Source organism: Emys orbicularis, chromosome 4, assembly GCF_028017835.1.
Source record: "Emys orbicularis isolate rEmyOrb1 chromosome 4, rEmyOrb1.hap1, whole genome shotgun sequence".
Taxonomy (NCBI): Eukaryota; Metazoa; Chordata; order Testudines; family Emydidae; genus Emys; species Emys orbicularis.
In genome coordinates, this window is record NC_088686.1 from 34,730,254 (window position 1) to 34,747,311 (window position 17,058).

General features: G+C 42.8%; 1 protein-coding gene across 4 annotated transcripts in view; it reads left to right on the top strand.

Annotated features, from left to right (window-relative positions):
- The window catches only part of EML5 (EMAP like 5), a 329,289-nt gene that overhangs the window by 162,041 nt on the left and 150,190 nt on the right, over positions 1-17,058 (top strand). For all 4 annotated transcript variants that reach the window (XM_065403925.1, XM_065403928.1, XM_065403927.1 and 1 more), the window contains exon 17: positions 6,004-6,104. In XM_065403925.1, the coding sequence (XP_065259997.1) occupies positions 6,004-6,104 (101 nt within the window). The remainder of the gene's footprint in view (positions 1-6,003; positions 6,105-17,058) is intronic.

The following is a 17,058-nucleotide window of genomic DNA, read 5'->3' on the forward strand; positions in this document are numbered from 1 at the left end:
ACCAGATATGTAGGAGAACTAGGTGCCCTAATGGCAAACCCACCGTATACAACATTCTTTAAAGATTAAGTAATCCTATAACTGCATCCTAAGTTCATATCCAAAGTCGCCTCCCCCTTTCATTTAAACCAACCCATTTACTTACCTGTATTTTTTCCTAAACCACGTATGGGCAGGAGGGAGGCCTCACTCCACACATTGGATGTTTGTAGAGCAATAACTTTCTACATTGAAAAAACAAAAACATTTAGAAAATCACCTAGACTATTTGTTTCCATAACAGAACGCTCGATGGGTCAAACCATCTCAAAACAAAGACTATCCAAGTGGATATCAGGATTTATCCATTTGTGCTACCAAAACAGCAACCTACAACCTCCACCAGGAATTTGCATACTCTCCACCAGAGCACTGGCAGCATCTGTGGCCTTTCTCAATAATGTCCCTATCACTGACATTTGTAGAGCAGCTACATGGGCATCAGTCCATACTTTCACTAAACACTGTGCTTTAGAACAACAATCAGCATCAGATGCACACTTTGGACTTACAGTGTTATCCACTGTCAATAGACCAACTCCAAAGCCCTTCTCCTCCACTGAGGGGCACTGTTCAACAGTCACCTAAAGTGAAGCACCCACAGGGACACTCTTCGAAGAAGAAGAGAGGGTTACTCACCTTGTGCAGTAACTGAGGTTCTTTGAGATGGTTGTCCCTGTGGGTGCTCTACTAGCCTCCCACTTCCTCTCTACTTCTGAGTTTCAGGCCGATCCTCTGAGGTAGAGAAGGAACTGGGGGATGGTTGGCTGCGCACCACTATGTAACCGCTTGGAGCGGCGCGAGACAGCTACGGCGTGTCTGCAGCCCAACCGGGCACTGCTACCAAAAATCTGATACAAGCGCAGAGCATCAAGACACCTAAAGTGGAGCACCTGCAGGGACAATCAGCTTGAAGAACCTCAGTTACTGCACAAGGTGAGTAACCCTCTCTTACAGTAACTGGTCCAAAAACTTCATGAATAATTCAAAATGCTGATCTAGTGTCTAAATGTGAACAATGAAATGTTCGCTCAACAATATGCTTTCAGCAACCGGAAAAACAAACATGCTTCATATTTCCACTTTCACAATTTTGATGTGCAAAATAGTTATTTCTCTATTTTGCAGTTCAGATAATGTTAGCAACTCTTTAACTCTAACACACAAAATCTGGGTGACAGTTACATGCTTTCATTCCACAACAGAAGATCTCCTGGGGCCCTGGATAGGACAAATTTGAAATTTTTTATTCAGTGCCTATTGTGCACACAACATTGAAGCTCTTTGTGTGTTCTTTCCTGGATCCAACTCTGCCTTTCAGTCAGGTGAAGTACAGTATCTCTAAATTTCTGATGTCTTTTGCCTCAGGCACATTGGATTCTGCTTTTTGTCATAATTTGGTACATATTTTCTCAGAACTTTGGCACATTGCTTTATGTGCCACCCATTAATATAGAGTCTTTTTACCATATATATGTGTTTTCTTTTGGCTAGCACCTTAGCTCTGTTGCATTGTTGTTCTCAGCACTCCGAAGCCAAAGCTTGTTAGGTGCTGAGCTGTAAGTAATAAAGACATCTTTCTCATTCCTACACCTATCTTGGTGCTCAGCGCTTGTTGTGTCTTTTGGTCTGATGTTCCCTTTGGTGCACTGGTAACACTTTTCTTTTATTTCAGGTATGCAGACAGGGAGTTAAAAAGACTGCTCTGCAGTTTCAAACTTGGCCGGTGTGGCAAAACAGTGTTTAAAACTGATGACCATGTTTGTTATATTGTCTGCATTGGCATCATTCATGATCTGCAGGGGTACTAGATATGTCTAGAAATGTAATTCCAAGTGCTGAGGAAATATGGGGAGGTCCAACAAGCTGTCCTTCAGGCATCTTAGGAAGGCACAAGTCTGGCCTGGAGTGCCAAAGCCCGAGTCAGTCAAAATTTCTGAGTGGCAGGGCCCAGTGCCTGTTTTGCCTGACATTATTGCTGACCTGGCTTAGTATTTGAAGGAGATGATACTGAGCTCATCAGATGAGGTGGTGCCCCCCTACAAATGGTTCTCAGAAAGTCTTCCAAATTGTGCTCCTCATTCTCAAGAATGCTCTCAGGCTTCTCAATATGAAGAAGAGCTGCTACAGGCAGTCTTGTCCCTCCTGGCAAAGAGAACGTTAAAGCCATGGCCACTGAGTAAAAGAAGGAAAAGGATTTTATTCTACATACTTTCAGGCAGAAAAAAGATGGGAAATCTCTGGCCCTTCTTGGATCTCAGGGAACTGAATCAGTATTGGGTCAAAAAAAAAATTCTAGCTAGTTACCCTGGAAGCCACTACAACTCTCTTAGATGAAGTTTAATTGCTATGTGCTTTAGAACTAAATGCTTGCAAGCCCCTTAGAATGCTCTTCAAGTATTCAGATATGAGGTAAAGGAACATCACTTCCTTCACTGTCTTATCTCTTGAATTGGTGTCTATTCTGGGTATGTTCACAAAATTCTTGATGAAAGTCATTGCCTACTTGCCCAGTCTGGGAGCATGCACATTCACTAAGTTGGCTGATTGGCTGATTAAGGACCCTACTTTGGATCATGTGAAAGAACAGTCCATATCACTACCAGAATGGAGTCACTAGGATATGTGATAAACTACCCACATTTTCAACAGTCCCCCGCAGACAATTGAAGTATACAGGAGCCCCACTAGACAGCTCAAATCAATTTTCCTTCTCTAGAACAGGATCGTAGACATTCCCAGTTGGGCGCAATGGATCAGCAAGAGAGCTAGCAGGTAACAGTTTAGACAATGCTACTAATGTTGGGTCTCATGGCTGCAACGCTATTTGGGTGTCTAGGACATGTTTGCATATGAGTAGGAGCCTACCAAATTCACCGTCCATTTTGGTCAATTTCATGGTCATAGGATTTTAAAAATCGTATATTTCATGATTTCACCTATTTAAATCTGAAATTTCACAGTGTTGTAATTGTAGGGGTCCTGACCCAAAAAGGAGTTGTCGAGGGGTCGCAAAGTTATTGTAATGGGGGTTGCGGTGCTTCTACCCTTACTTCTGCATTGCTGCTGGCGGTTGTGCTGCCTTCAGAGCTGGAGAGCAGTGGCTTCTGGCCGGGATCCCAGCTCTTAAGGCAGAGCCGCTGGAGCAGCAGCGCAGAAGTAAGGATGGACTGGTATGGTATTGCCAACCTTACTTCTAGGCTGCTGCCTGCTGAGCTGGACCCTCACTCAGTCAGCAGCACCACCCTCCAGCCGCCCCGCTCTGAAGGCAGTAGCACAGGAGTAAGGGTGGCATGGTATGGTATTGCCATGCTTACTTTTATGCTGCAGCTGGCGGGGCGCTACCTTCAGAGCTGAGTGCCCGGCCAATAGCCACCTCACTCTGGCTGCCCAGCAATGAAGGCAGTGCAGAAGTAAGGATGTTAATACCACAACCCCCCTAAAATAACCTTGCAACCCCCCTGCAACTCCCTTTTGGTTCAGGACCCCCAATTTAGAAATGCAGGTCTCCCCCATGAAATCTGTATAGTAGAGAGTAAAAGTACACAAAAGACCAGATTTCATGGGGGGACACCAGATTTCATGGTCCGTGACACGTTTTTCATGGCCATGAATTTGGTAGGGCTCTATATATGAGGTAAGCTCAGTAGACCCTGCAATTCCAGTAACTTTCAGGAACTTTCGCATCTCATCTGATGGCAGACAGTCTCCAGGCTGCTCTGACCCGTTGACAGTTCAGGAACAATCACCAATTACAAATTGACTTTAAAATACCTCCTCTCCAAACTCTAGTAGCCACAGATGTGTCTAACCTGGTATGGGGAGCCAATACAGAGGACTACGCACCCAGAGAATTTTTGTCTCTATAGGAACTGCACTTGGACATAATTATTCTGGAGATGAGGGCAGTTCTATATTGGTAGAGAGCTTCCAAGGAGACTTGAGAAGCACCTACAGCTCCAGTTCCTACAGTTAAAAAATGGTTTGTGGTGTCATGCAAACAGGACTGAGTGGACACTTTGTCCTCACCAGAAAAGCTACTTGACTTGTCTTTTCACCTAAGTGAAAGACTAACTACATCCAGGTACATTTGGCAGCCATTCTGGCCAATAGTGAACTAATTGAAGGTCAACCAGTGCAATGTCTATGCAGTCCCTTGTCAGGTTCATGCAGGTCTTGAGGCTTTTAAAACCTCCGATTAAAAAGCCTCCTGTGTCATGGGATATTACCGTAATATCAAGATGACAAAACTGATGAAAGCTCCTTTTAAGCCACTCAGTCTCTGTGAGCTTAAATTTCTCACATGGAAAGTAATTTTTACCTGGTAGCAGTGAGTTTACCTTGCAGAGCCCTTGTAACAGACCCAATGTGTACCATATTTTACAAGGATAAGACAGTGCTGTGGACATATTGAAGGTTGCTCTCTAAGTTGGTGTCTGAATTTCACTTTAATAAGCTGTTTGTCCTGCCAGTGTGTTTTGCATGTCCATTCCGGAATACTCCTCTCCCTACACTTGATGTCTGAAGGTGCTTAGTGTTGTTTTTGGAAAAGACAAAAGCCTTAAGAAAGTCCACACATCTTTTTCATTTGATGCCACTTCACTGGGCAGTACTGTATATTACTAAGAAGACAATATGATTGCATTTTACATTGCTACCACCAGGATTGCTTGATACTAAAGGCGTTGTCAAGGAGCACTCATTTTGAAGCAACATTGTCACCATCTCCTGCTTCAGGTATATTTTCATTAAGAAACCTCAAAGCAGATACATGGTCTACTCCACATAATATATTAAGCATTTATTGCTTGGATTTCACCTCCAGAATGGACTCCTGTTTTAGACTCGTCATGCTCAATAACTTATTTTCAAAGTAGATTACATTTTGTAGGATTTCATCTGTTCACCTCCCATTAGAGCTCAGAGCCTTTTCTCAGGTGTTTTTCTCTTGCACCTTTTTTTTACTGATTTCCCCCCCCCCCCGGGGGGCCCTTTTTTAATCTTATGTTGATCATTTTGGATTGGCTTTTCTATCTGGGGAGCTTCACCGCAAACTCTGTCATTGGAATTGGCTGCAGTGTTGAAGGACAGCATTTATACATGACAGATTGTGGTGTAAGGTGGTTAGTAACGGACTGGCTCGTGGTGCCCTCAGAGTCATAAAATCTTAGGAAGCTACAAGCTAAAGGAGTTCTCCCATTGTTGCACTAAGGAGCAAATACCCATGAGTGAGACTCCTACAAAATGATATTTTCAGAGAAGCAGAATTACTGGTAAATCATTTTCTCTTACATAGGAAATATAGCTGAAAGTGATAGGATCTTTCAAAACAGTAGCACCTGTAGCTGTGTATTGTATGTCTGCATTTAGGAACATAGAAAGAAATACAAAATGTGTCCGCAAACAAAGATGACAGGTTTTATTTTTCAAAAACTGCTGAAGATAGGTATTGTAACATAGATGTGACAAACATTGTCATACCCATTATTGTTTAAGTCCACAAGAATGATGGAAAAGTTCAGTAAAAAGTGTATGGATGTTGTCATTGATTTTCAGAATGAGAAACTGATGTAGATAAGGTCTGCAATTAACGTAACTTATAGCCCTTAATTTGCTATCAAGGCTTAATTCCCAAAGAATAAATATCATTGCATTATTTTGGGTCAAGTATGTTCATTTACAAAGAAAATGCTGTCGAGTGGATTGCTGAAGTAGAGCAGTTTCTTCAGATTTCTAATCTGCAAACTGTCAAATTAAGAGTGAGATAGATAAAAATGGCAATGAACTCAATACCTTTAGTTCAATGGCCTGCCTTCCTATTTCTCCTAATAAAAGAATTGTTAAGAGCTATAGGAATGTTTTGTGAGATAGACATTAGTAAGCTGGACAATCAGACAGAAAAATATAAGTGTATACATTTGTCTGTGTATAAAGGTAGTGAAATATTTTACTTTTTTATTTCAGAGGAAGCAAAGATAAGATTTTTGTTGTTAAAATTAATCCTTATATGCCTGATAAACTGATAACAGCTGGAATTAAACACATGAAATTCTGGCGTAGAGCAGGTAAGGAAAGGCATGTTTTTGTGTGTGTTTTTTAACTGCAGCATTTTCTGTTATATCTAAGATAGTAATTATTATGCATTCTGTATGATTTTGACACATGTATATTCTCTCTAACTCCTATTAATAATAAAAAATAATTTCTGTTATGGTAGTGTCAGAGACCCCAAGAAAGATCATCTGCCCATTGTGCTAGGTGTAGTACAGCATGCAGAGGTCTTTTACGCACAAAAGCTTATGCCCAAATAAATCTGTTAGTCTTTAAGGTGCTACCGGACTCCTTGTTGTTTTTGTGGATACAGACTAACAGGGCTACCTCCTGGTGCCTGGGAGAGGTTAGTCTAGTTTTTATAAATAATAGTTATGCAATTAATAGTTGTCACAATTCAGGGCAGTTGCACCATATTCCCTCTCCATGGTCCCTTGAGGCACCCCTGAGGCTCCAGGCTCCTCAGCTGTCACATCTCTTGGGTGGAGACCCACGTCTCTCTCCCTCCTGACCAGGGGCTTTTCCAGGCTACACAGTTCCCTGCTTACACTGTGATAGTCCCAGGAAGCCAGACTGCCTAACCAGGCCAGTGTCTGCACTTTGCTTTCTCTTTGAAGGCTATGAACAACATAATTGGTAGCAGTTATAAGTTACCACACAGCCCTTTATAAGCAAGCACATTTATTCTTAAGGTGAAAGTATTACAGAGAAAACATTAAAAACAATAAAAGAACCTGCATGCATGTTAATAAGCTTACCCGAGTTCACCCATATGTCTTATGGGGCCCCAGTAGGCCAAAGTCCTTCCAACCCTTCCCAGGAAGATTTGGAACCCCATTGGACAGAAGGGCCTGTCCATTTGTTGGATCAGAAAGAAAGGCCCTGAGTCAGTTTAAACTCAGGCTATTTATCCCATAGTCTTTTCTTTGCCTGTTGGTCTCTGTGGAATCTAGTTTGAATTAGTATATGCGAGCCTCCCCAGGAGGTGGTATCTCTCTGGGGAGATTACAAACTGCCTGATTTGCCTTAACCACCTATTGTTTTAGTTCCTGTAGGAGCTGTGGTAGCCCTTCCCCATGGAATAGAACAGTCCTACATAAACCATTCATTTAAAACAATGGACCCCAAAGATGCTGCATGGAGTTGCAATGTTTGTCACATCTGCCCATGAAGAAGTTACATAAATTTAACACCATAAGGTGTTTAAAGAGTATTTCAGGAAATACCATATCTTTCACAAAAGTTATATAGCTCAAAATATCTCATGCACAGCTCTAGGATAATGTAATAAATCCCACTCAACATATACAAAAGAGTTTTCAGGTGATACCAAAGAGGATAAGGTAATAATTTCAGACCTTCAATATTTAGTGGGTAAAATACATAGATAGATACATATATAAAATAGAGATATATTGATCTAAATCACAAAGGAATGCAATTTTAATAATCTAAGGTCCGCCTGTAAGAGGCACAAATAAGGTTGCAGACAAGGCTCTTGCAGTGAATATACCTACTAATTATACTTTGTGTGGCTGTCTTTGCTAAACATGACTACAAAAACTCAAGAAGTTAAAGAATAGATGCATGTTTAATCTATTTGAAAACATTTAATTTAGAGCAATGGAAAAACACCATCTAAATGGTATTCTGAACTCCAGTGTATCAGATCTTGAAAGGCATATGGAGCTAAAAGGGTCTTTGAAAAGATTACCTCCTTTGCTGGAGAAAACTACTGTGTTGACAGGACCTCTGAAAATACACTGGCTTGGGTGAATCCTTCCCATTCATTTTAAAATTAATCCTTAAGAGCTATAGAAGATTTAACTGCGAGGAAAACAGTCACCCTAGTCATCTCAGTCATGGACTGCCCAAGAAATTAGCCAGGTTGAACCCAGGCCACAGTAGGCTGCTGTTTAATAAAGTTATTAAAATGCTGGCAGGCTGCTGCTGAGAAGATTAACTCTTCTTTGAATAGTGTCCCTATGGGTTCTCCACTGTAGGTGCAGCAGCACTCCCTGCCTCTGGGATCAGAGATCTTCATCAGCAGTGCCCGTCAGACTGCACATTCGCACCTCCCCTCTCTTGCGCCGTGAGCGGGATGTATATATATTATTGTGCTGTCTGACTGCCCCCTGCTCCCGCCCAGATTCTTCTCTACCGCCTTTGGTTTGGGACAGAATCCGCAGAACAGCCCGCTTCTCCTTTTTCCCTCATTAGAGTAGTGCCTTACCTGTCAGTTTTAGTGTAGTTTAGAACTTCTTCTTTCCTCTTATAAAAAAAAAATTGTTTTTGCTTCACCTTTATATTTACCTCATCAATTAGGTTTTCATTTCCCTGCTTCTCACCCTTCCAACCAGGAAGCTTTTTTCCTCACCCTTATGCCCAGATCTCCCAGGTTTAAGAGGTGCATCTCTTGCTGTAATGCCCTCTAGTAATGGACGGCCACCTGCAGTGTGTTCACTGTCTGGAAGAGGGACACATCCCACAAGTGTTCCTACTGTCACAACTTGACTGCCAGGGCCAGAAAAGACTGGAACATTCGGTTATGACTTCTCCTCATGGAAAAATCACAGCGCCCAGCATCGGACCTGGACTGTCCCCCTATGTGGCTTTCACGCTCTGCCAGGTCGCCTGCCGATCCTCATTCCCCACGTCTCTCTAAGAGAAAGTTGTCTCTCTCTTGCTCTGACAAGAAAACAGGCTCCCTCCTCACACTCTGAGGCACAGTTTGCCAGAACACCTTCCCCTGTGAGGTCAGTTGTCTCAACATCATCTGACAGGGGACATAGCTCCAGAACCCAACTACCTCTGGTTCCGGCATGAAACTGCAGTCTAGGGACCCTAACCAGGCATAGCTACAGACCTCAGCACCATCTCTCGGCACTGGAGACCACAACATTCCGACTTCAGGAGCTTGGCACTGACAAAATCACTGGCAATGACGTCTTTTTCAGCACAGCTGAAACCATCGACACAGATCAAGTCCTTGGCCCCGCCAAAACTGCCAGCACTGACCAAGTCCTCAGCACCAACAAAGCCGTCGGCACCAAGCAAGTCCTCTGCACTAACCAAGTCTTCAGCTCCACCTGGGCACCCAGTCATCTACCAGTGCTGATGATGCTCCTTCCTCCTCCCCAGGAATTTAGATACCGTAAAGACCAGCTTGTATCTGACATGCCCGAGTCACCTCTGCTTAGACATGACCTCCTCCCACTTCCACCCTCCTCTCTGGACTCATGACATTCCTCCCTTTTCCCCCTGACAAGGGCACCCTCCTTCCTCAGTGACGAGGAGGAAAAAGAGAAGGAGGAGTGCTCCATCGCACCCTTGTAGTAGTAGAATTTTAAATCACCCTTCAATATAGAGTTAATCAGGCCATCAAACACATAAACAACAAATTCAAAAAACAAAACCCCACAAAAACAGCCCTATAAAAAACAAAAAATCAAATCATATATCTCAAAATAAAATTAAAAATCACTCACTAAAATCAAAATAAATAAGCCCTTACTCCATAGTAAACCGCCTTAGCCCATTACTATACCATATTAAAAATAAATAAATAAATAAATACATATTTCACAAATTAAATTATTTACATAAATAATAATGTTTAAATTCTTTGCAAAAAAACCCACCCCAAAACCTAAGCACAAGGTGCTGCTTAACCACCACAATTTTAATCCAGAAAAAATAAAACTCCAGTATAAGATCTGGCTTTACCTACTTCTAAAAATTTTTAGCACCCAAATAATTAAAGCAATCATAAAAAAAATGCAGCCCTCCTTATAAGCCAATATTTAAAAAATAATTCACTCCCTGCCAACCAATCATAAATTCCTACCCATAATCCAATAATCCTCAAAAAATGGTATAATAAAAATACTAGCCAACTCTTAAAACCCTTAAAAAATACCAATATATATGCCTAAAAAAAAAACCACCTTAAGGTTCACCTTATAAGCACCACAAAAATACCAAAACACTAAAAAATAAAGGTTAAAATAAAAAGTCCCTATAAAAATACCACCTAAAGTTCCAGCTACCCACAATTACCATATCAATAAAATAAGCCTATTAAAACAAAAACAATACTAACAGTTATTGTAAAATACTATCCAGTACCCCATAATAAATTAAATCTATAGTTCCCAAACACATGCACCAAAACCTAAACCAAAAACTATGCATTCAGAAAAAATACCCCAATTATAAAAAACAACAATAATTCAAAATAATCCAGTAAGTCTTATTAAATCCATTATTAATACAAATAAAAATTAGTATGTATTAAACTCAATTAAACATATCTAAATTAAAACCCAAATGTTCACCCTACTCCCTTCCTATTATAACAGCCTAAATAAAAACATATCAACACTCCAATAACCAAACCAAACAAAATATCATAAACACCATATTAAAAAAAATTCGCTTTAAAGCAAAAATTATAATTACTGTAAACCTAAAGGTAATTAAAAATAAGTTGTTTCTTGTCACAACCGCAAATAATCTCATTCACAAACAAGCAAATAATACTATAAATTTAATACAAATAAATCTAATAAACCTAAAAGCAACATAAAATATGTATCGGTGGCTAAACAACACCTTCTAGCTGCTCTATAAACAACAAATAAAAATAAAAAATAAAACTACCTTAGCAATAAAATGTACTAAAAAGTTTAGCATCACTTAAAAACAAAATGTTTTGGGAAATATCTGAAATGTTCAAATATTAACACATCTTTTAAAGCAACAACAAAAAATCCTTATTCACCTACAAATATAAATAAATAAAATATGTTTCCAGCATAATTAAGCCTAATTTGTTATTAAGTAAAATTATTATTAAAATTATTATTAAAATTACTCACCAACAATCTATAAAAACAAAAATATAAAAAATAAGCCCGCTCCCAAAATTAACCATAAAATCCTTTTGGCTACTGCGGGTTATAGATCAATAAGCTTAATATATATATCTATTAAATAACCAAAAATGTACAAAATAAAGCCCTCAAAAATGGGTGTGCTTGTCCCTACCTGTCACCACAAAACCATGCAACAGAAACACATCACTAAAAACATATATATAAAATAAACTAAAAAAGTAACTCAGTTTTTACAACAAACACACACACAAAAAGCGTGTCATTCAAATATTACATGCCAATAAAAACCTACTACAACTTGCTAAATCTAAAAAAACCCTAACAGCCTATCATTAATACAATGTTTTTACAGGCTGGTCCCCAACCTCTAAGGGAACATTGTCTATTATGTTTCATCCATTACTAGTTGTGTTAATATTGTCCTGTGTTTGCTTGCTAAAAATGTATTATATGTTACGACCGACAGAACCCGGCTCCCCCCTACCAGTGATCAACCTAACTGGCCACTAGGTTGATCTGGACTGGTAACTAGAACATTGACTGGCAGGACAGTGTGCATGGTGTGTGTATGTGTAACTAAAAAGCATATGCTAACTGCTGTATTCTCAATAAATGCGGCGTGTTGCCTTCTCCCCTATAAAAAATCTAGTGTGCTTTGTATAAGCATAATACCCTCTTATTCAAAACAGGCTTCATCTACACATCCTCACTATTTGCAATCCACATCTGGACCACAGTCCTGTTATGGACCACTGAGGATGCAACTACATGTTCCATTCCCTCCACATTGGTCATATTGGGACCCTTGGGACATGCACAGGTCACAATTTAGGAAGCCTCCCGTGGAGCAAAGCTGGAGACCTATACCTCTCCCTTCTCCATCGGTCTCTCGCACATCAGAGACTGAACCTCCCCCAGTACTGGATGAGGAGGAAGAACAGGAGGAGGAAGCTCCACCAACATTATATTTCTCCTCTTCTTCTCCCAATGAGGCTATCATGCCCCCACCTCCTACTGCTGCTGACAACTTCAGACACATTCACGAATTATTCCACAGGACTGCAGTCTCCCTACAGATTCCTTTGGAGGAAGTGAAAGATCAGCAGCATAAATTGCTCAATGTCCTGCACACATTATCTTCCTCCAAAATTGCCCTACCTATCAACAAGGTTCTTCTCAATCCTGCAAAAGTGCTCTAACAGACCCCAGTGACCATCCCTCCAACCTGAAAATGGGCAGACAAAAATGTTCTTGCAAAAGTTGTGGAATTTCTTTTCTCGCATACCACCCCAAATTCTCTAGTAGTTAATATGGTGCAAGAGAGAGGATGACAAGTATCAATCTTGATCTACCCATCAGGACAGACACTGGAAATGCTTAATTTATTTGGACGCAAGACTTATTCATCTGCCACACTCCAATTTCAAATAGCTAATTACAAGGTTCTTATGGCCAAGTACAACTACCTCAACTACTCCAGAATAGAGGAACACGGCCATAACCTTCCTGAGGCCAAGGAAGAACAATTCCAGGTGCTTATATCTGAGGGACACCTCTTGGCCCATACAGCCCTACAGGCCTCATTAGACTCTGCGGATATCACCGCCCTCTCCATCGCAACTGCATGGTTATGAAGTGGGCGCCATGACTGCACCTCTCAGGCTTTCCTAAGGAGGTACAAACCAGTTAAAGACTTACCCTTTGAGGGCCCCAAACTATTCATGGTGCATATGGTTGATTCCCTTACCCACCCTTAAAGACTGCCGAGCTACTTGCCGCTTCCTTAGTATTTACACACCAGTGCCAAAGAGACACCTACGAAAGTATCATCTCCCCCTGCGATCCTGACCACCGCAGTACACTCCTCAGCAGCACTATGACACTCAGCGCCAACAATAAAAGCCCCCTACCAAATGTAGACAGGCCACTCCTCAAGGGACTACCTCTCAAACACCTGCAGCCAAGCAACAGTTTTGAAGGTGTGGTCAAGGCCTCAAGAAGCCTCCCCCCTTTTCCAGTCATATCAACCATCTTCGACATCGCACCAGTTTGGTGACTGATTAGCTCCGTTCTTTCCATCCTGGAGACTAATCACCTCAGACATATGGGTTCTAGAGATCATCAGGGAAGGATACTCCATCCCTTTCCTATCTATCCTGCCCCTCCCACCTCTTTCCCCATCCCTCTTCAGGAACCCCTCTCATGAACCCATTTTACGAGAAGAAATAAATCATCTTCTGCACCTGTGAGCCATAGAACTGGTCCCTTCCCAACATAGAGGAATGAGTTTCTATTCCCATTTTTTCTGATCCAGAAGAAATCCGGCGACTGGTGGCTGATCCTGGACCTTCAAAACCTAAACAAGTTTTTCAAACTTCAACACTTCAAGATGGTTACCTTCTCTACCATTATCCCAGCACTGGAACGGGGGACTGGTACTCGGCCCTTGACCTCCAAGATGCATATTTCCATTTCACAATACACCCGGCCCACAGATGGTTTCTCTGGTTCACCATGGGAGCCAATCATTATCAGTACAAGGTACTGCCTTTTGGACTGTCAACAGCCCCTTGTGTGTTCTCCAAAGTCTTTGTGGTAGTTGCTGCCTACCTAAGGGTACGTCTATACTTACCCACTGGTTCGGCGGCAAGCAATCGATCTTCTGGAATCGATTTATCGCGTCTTGTCTAGACGCGATAAATAGATCCCGGAAGTGCTCGCCGTCGACGCCGGTAATCCTGCTCTGCGAGAGGAGTAGGCGGAGTCGACGGGGGAGCCTGCCTGCCGCGTGTGGACCCGCGGTAAGTACCTTTAAGTTCGAACTAAGATACTTCGACTTCAGCTACGTTATTCACGTAGCTGAAGTTGCGTATCTTAGTTCGAACTGGGGGCTTAGTGTGGACCAGCCCTAAGTAAAAAAGGCGTTGTCATCTTTCCACACATAGATGACTGTCTCCTCAAGGTCTCATCCAAAGCTGACACTTTTCGTGCCATCCAGGTCTCAATGGACCTTTTCACGAATTTAGGCCTCCATGTGAACTTGGAGAAGTCTACTTTAATACCAGTACAACACCTGGAGTTCATCGCCGCACAACTAGATGCCATACAAGACAGAGCCTTCCTTCCGCCTCACACATTCTTGACTATAGTGGATCATGTATCCAAGGTGCAAGCCTGTGCCCAGATTTCCAACAGAATGTCTCTCCAGCTAATAGGACACATGACAGCCACCATTCATGGATAAAGCACACATAATTACACATGCGATGACTTCAGGCATATGTCTGTACAGCATATGTCCCTCACAGACACAAACTGTTATCCATGCCGAGGATGGTCAAGGACTCACTACTCTGGTAGACACAGCCCAAGAACATCGGTGTCGGGGTTCATTTCCTTCAGCCAGCACCAATCATGATTCTAACAACTGACGCCTCCTTCATTGGTCGGGGAATGCACCTTCATACTCATACAGTGGAGGGAAGATGGTCTTTAACCAAATCTACCCTACACATCAGCCTCCTAGAGCTACAGGTTGATGTTTCCTTCCACTGATTGCATATCACACCATCAAAGTCATGATAGACAATATCGTCTGCATGTTTTTACATCAACAGACAAGGCAGAGCAAGGTCCCACTCTTTATACTCGGGGGCACTGAAATTATGGAGATGGTGTATCCAACATGACATCAACATCTCAGCCACATACCTCCCTGGACACCAGAACATCACTGTGGACTCACTGAGCAGAAGATTCTTCCATGATCACAACTGGGAACTGGATAAGTAAATCCTTCAGCTTATCATCAAACACTGGGGATTCCCCAACGTAGATCTTTTTGCCACACCACAAAATGTCCGATGCCCTCAATTCTGCTCAAGAGTGGGATTGGGACACAGGTCTTTGGGAGACACATTCCTCATCACATGGGATGCACCACTGCTCTATGTCTTCCCTCCCTTCCCCTTTCTGTTTTGAGTACTCCACAAGATTCAGGGGGATTGAGTCCATGTCATCCTTATCGCGCCAACATGTCCACAACAGATCTGGTATACTTACCTCTTTCGCATGATGGTATGCCAACCCATCTCCTCCATCCAACTCCAAAACTCATTTCACAGGATGCGGGTCACATCCTCCATCCCAATCCACAGATGCTCCACCTCAAAGCCTGGCTCCTCCATGGTTCTTGGATTTGGAAATAACCTGTTCAGATGCAGTTAAACAGATACTGTTGAATAGCAGATGCAAAACGACTAGATGCACTTAATGTCACAAATGGACTAGGTTCCAATGCTGGTGCGCCTCCCATCAGGTTGATGCAATAAGCGCTCAACTACCACTTATCCTAGGCTATATTTTACACCTTAAATCAGAGGTAGGCAAACTACGGTGGCCTGCGGGACCATCCTGCCCGGCCCCCGAGCTCATGCCCCAGGAGACTAGCCCCCGGACCCTCCCCTGCTGTTCCCCCTCCCCCGCAGCCTCAGCTCACTCGCTCTGCCACCAGCGCAATGCTCTGGGCGGCAGGGCTGTGAGCTCCTGGGGCAGCGCAGCTGCAGAGCCGGGCCTGCCCTGGTGCTCTGTGCTGCGTGGTGGCGGTGGCAGCGTGGCCCGGCTCCAGCTGGGCAGTGTGGCTGTAGCGCCGCCAGCCACCGGTGCGCCAGGCAGCGCCGTAAGCGGGCTGGGAGCAGGGGGTGTTGGATAGAGGGCAGGGGAGTTCGAGGTGGTGGTCAGGGGGCAGGGGTGTGGATAGGGGTCGGGGTGGTTGGGGGGGAACGGGGTTGAATGGGGGCAGGGGTCCCGGGGGGGCAATCAGGAAGAAGGGGGATTGGATGGGGTGGGGGGGGGCAGTCAGGGGACAGGGAGAAGGGGTGGTTGGATGGGGCAGGGGTCCCGGGAGGGGCCGTCAGGGAACAGGGGGGTTGGATGGGGCAGGAGTCCCGGGGGGGGGGAGATAAGAGGTGGGGGCCAGGCCACAACCCTCTCCCCTAACCGGCCCTCTATACAATTTACGAAACCCGATGCAGCCCTCAGGCCAAAAACTTTGCCCGCCCCAGCCTTAAATGGTCGGGATTATCCACCAGCTCCATTCGTGTGCATTTGGCAGCCATTGCCACTTTTCACTGCCACAATAGACGGCCATTCTGTCTTCACACATCTATTCATAAAATGTTTCCTAAGGGTCTCCGAAATATTTATCCCCACATACAAGATCCGACCCCAGCCTTGTTCTACACTCTCTTACTAGACCTCTGTTTGAACCAGTGGCGACGTGTTCTTACATTCACTTATCAATGAAAATGGCCTTTCTTGTCTCTATCACCTCTGCCCGATGGGTCGGCAAAATTGGGGCCCTTATGACATATCCTCCATACACACTTTTTCATAAACTCAAGAATGCACATAGTGGCAGTATCATGTAGAAAGTGTAGAGATAGTCATTGTGAAGGAGACTTATCATTGTGAGTATAAGCACTGAGATATAGGTCAGTCCTACTATATTCTAAGTCAAGATCCACTACTGAAACTAGAGCTGGAACTGACGGACCTGAGACCACATGATACTGAAGTACATGTTTGGGGGGAAATCTTCATCAGTGCCAAATGCTGGCAAACAGATCCAGAGGTTTGTCACTGAAGACATAGCACAGTGCTTTGAAGATATAAAAATCCCTAGATCTTCATCTGTTAGGTGGCACTGTTGCCTCATACTTGGAGTTACTGTGAGAATTTTGTGAAAATTCACATCTCATTTTCACACCTGACAGGTCACAAGATACTGGACATGGGCATCCTGACATACAGAAACTATTTTACATACATTTTAGAGGCTTTTCAAATATATTGGTAATAACATTTCCGGCACTTATAGGCCAGTACAGGATACTGTATCAACACAGATTTTAAAGCTAAAGTTCTAAAATAATTTTCCTCCAAAAATATAGCATGAAAATAATGTGTTGGTAGGGGTTAAAGTTTTTACATTGGAGTAATATGGTCATCCCACTCATTCCATTAAAATCTTTATATCATACTATCATATGACAGAAAATTAAGGTCTGTA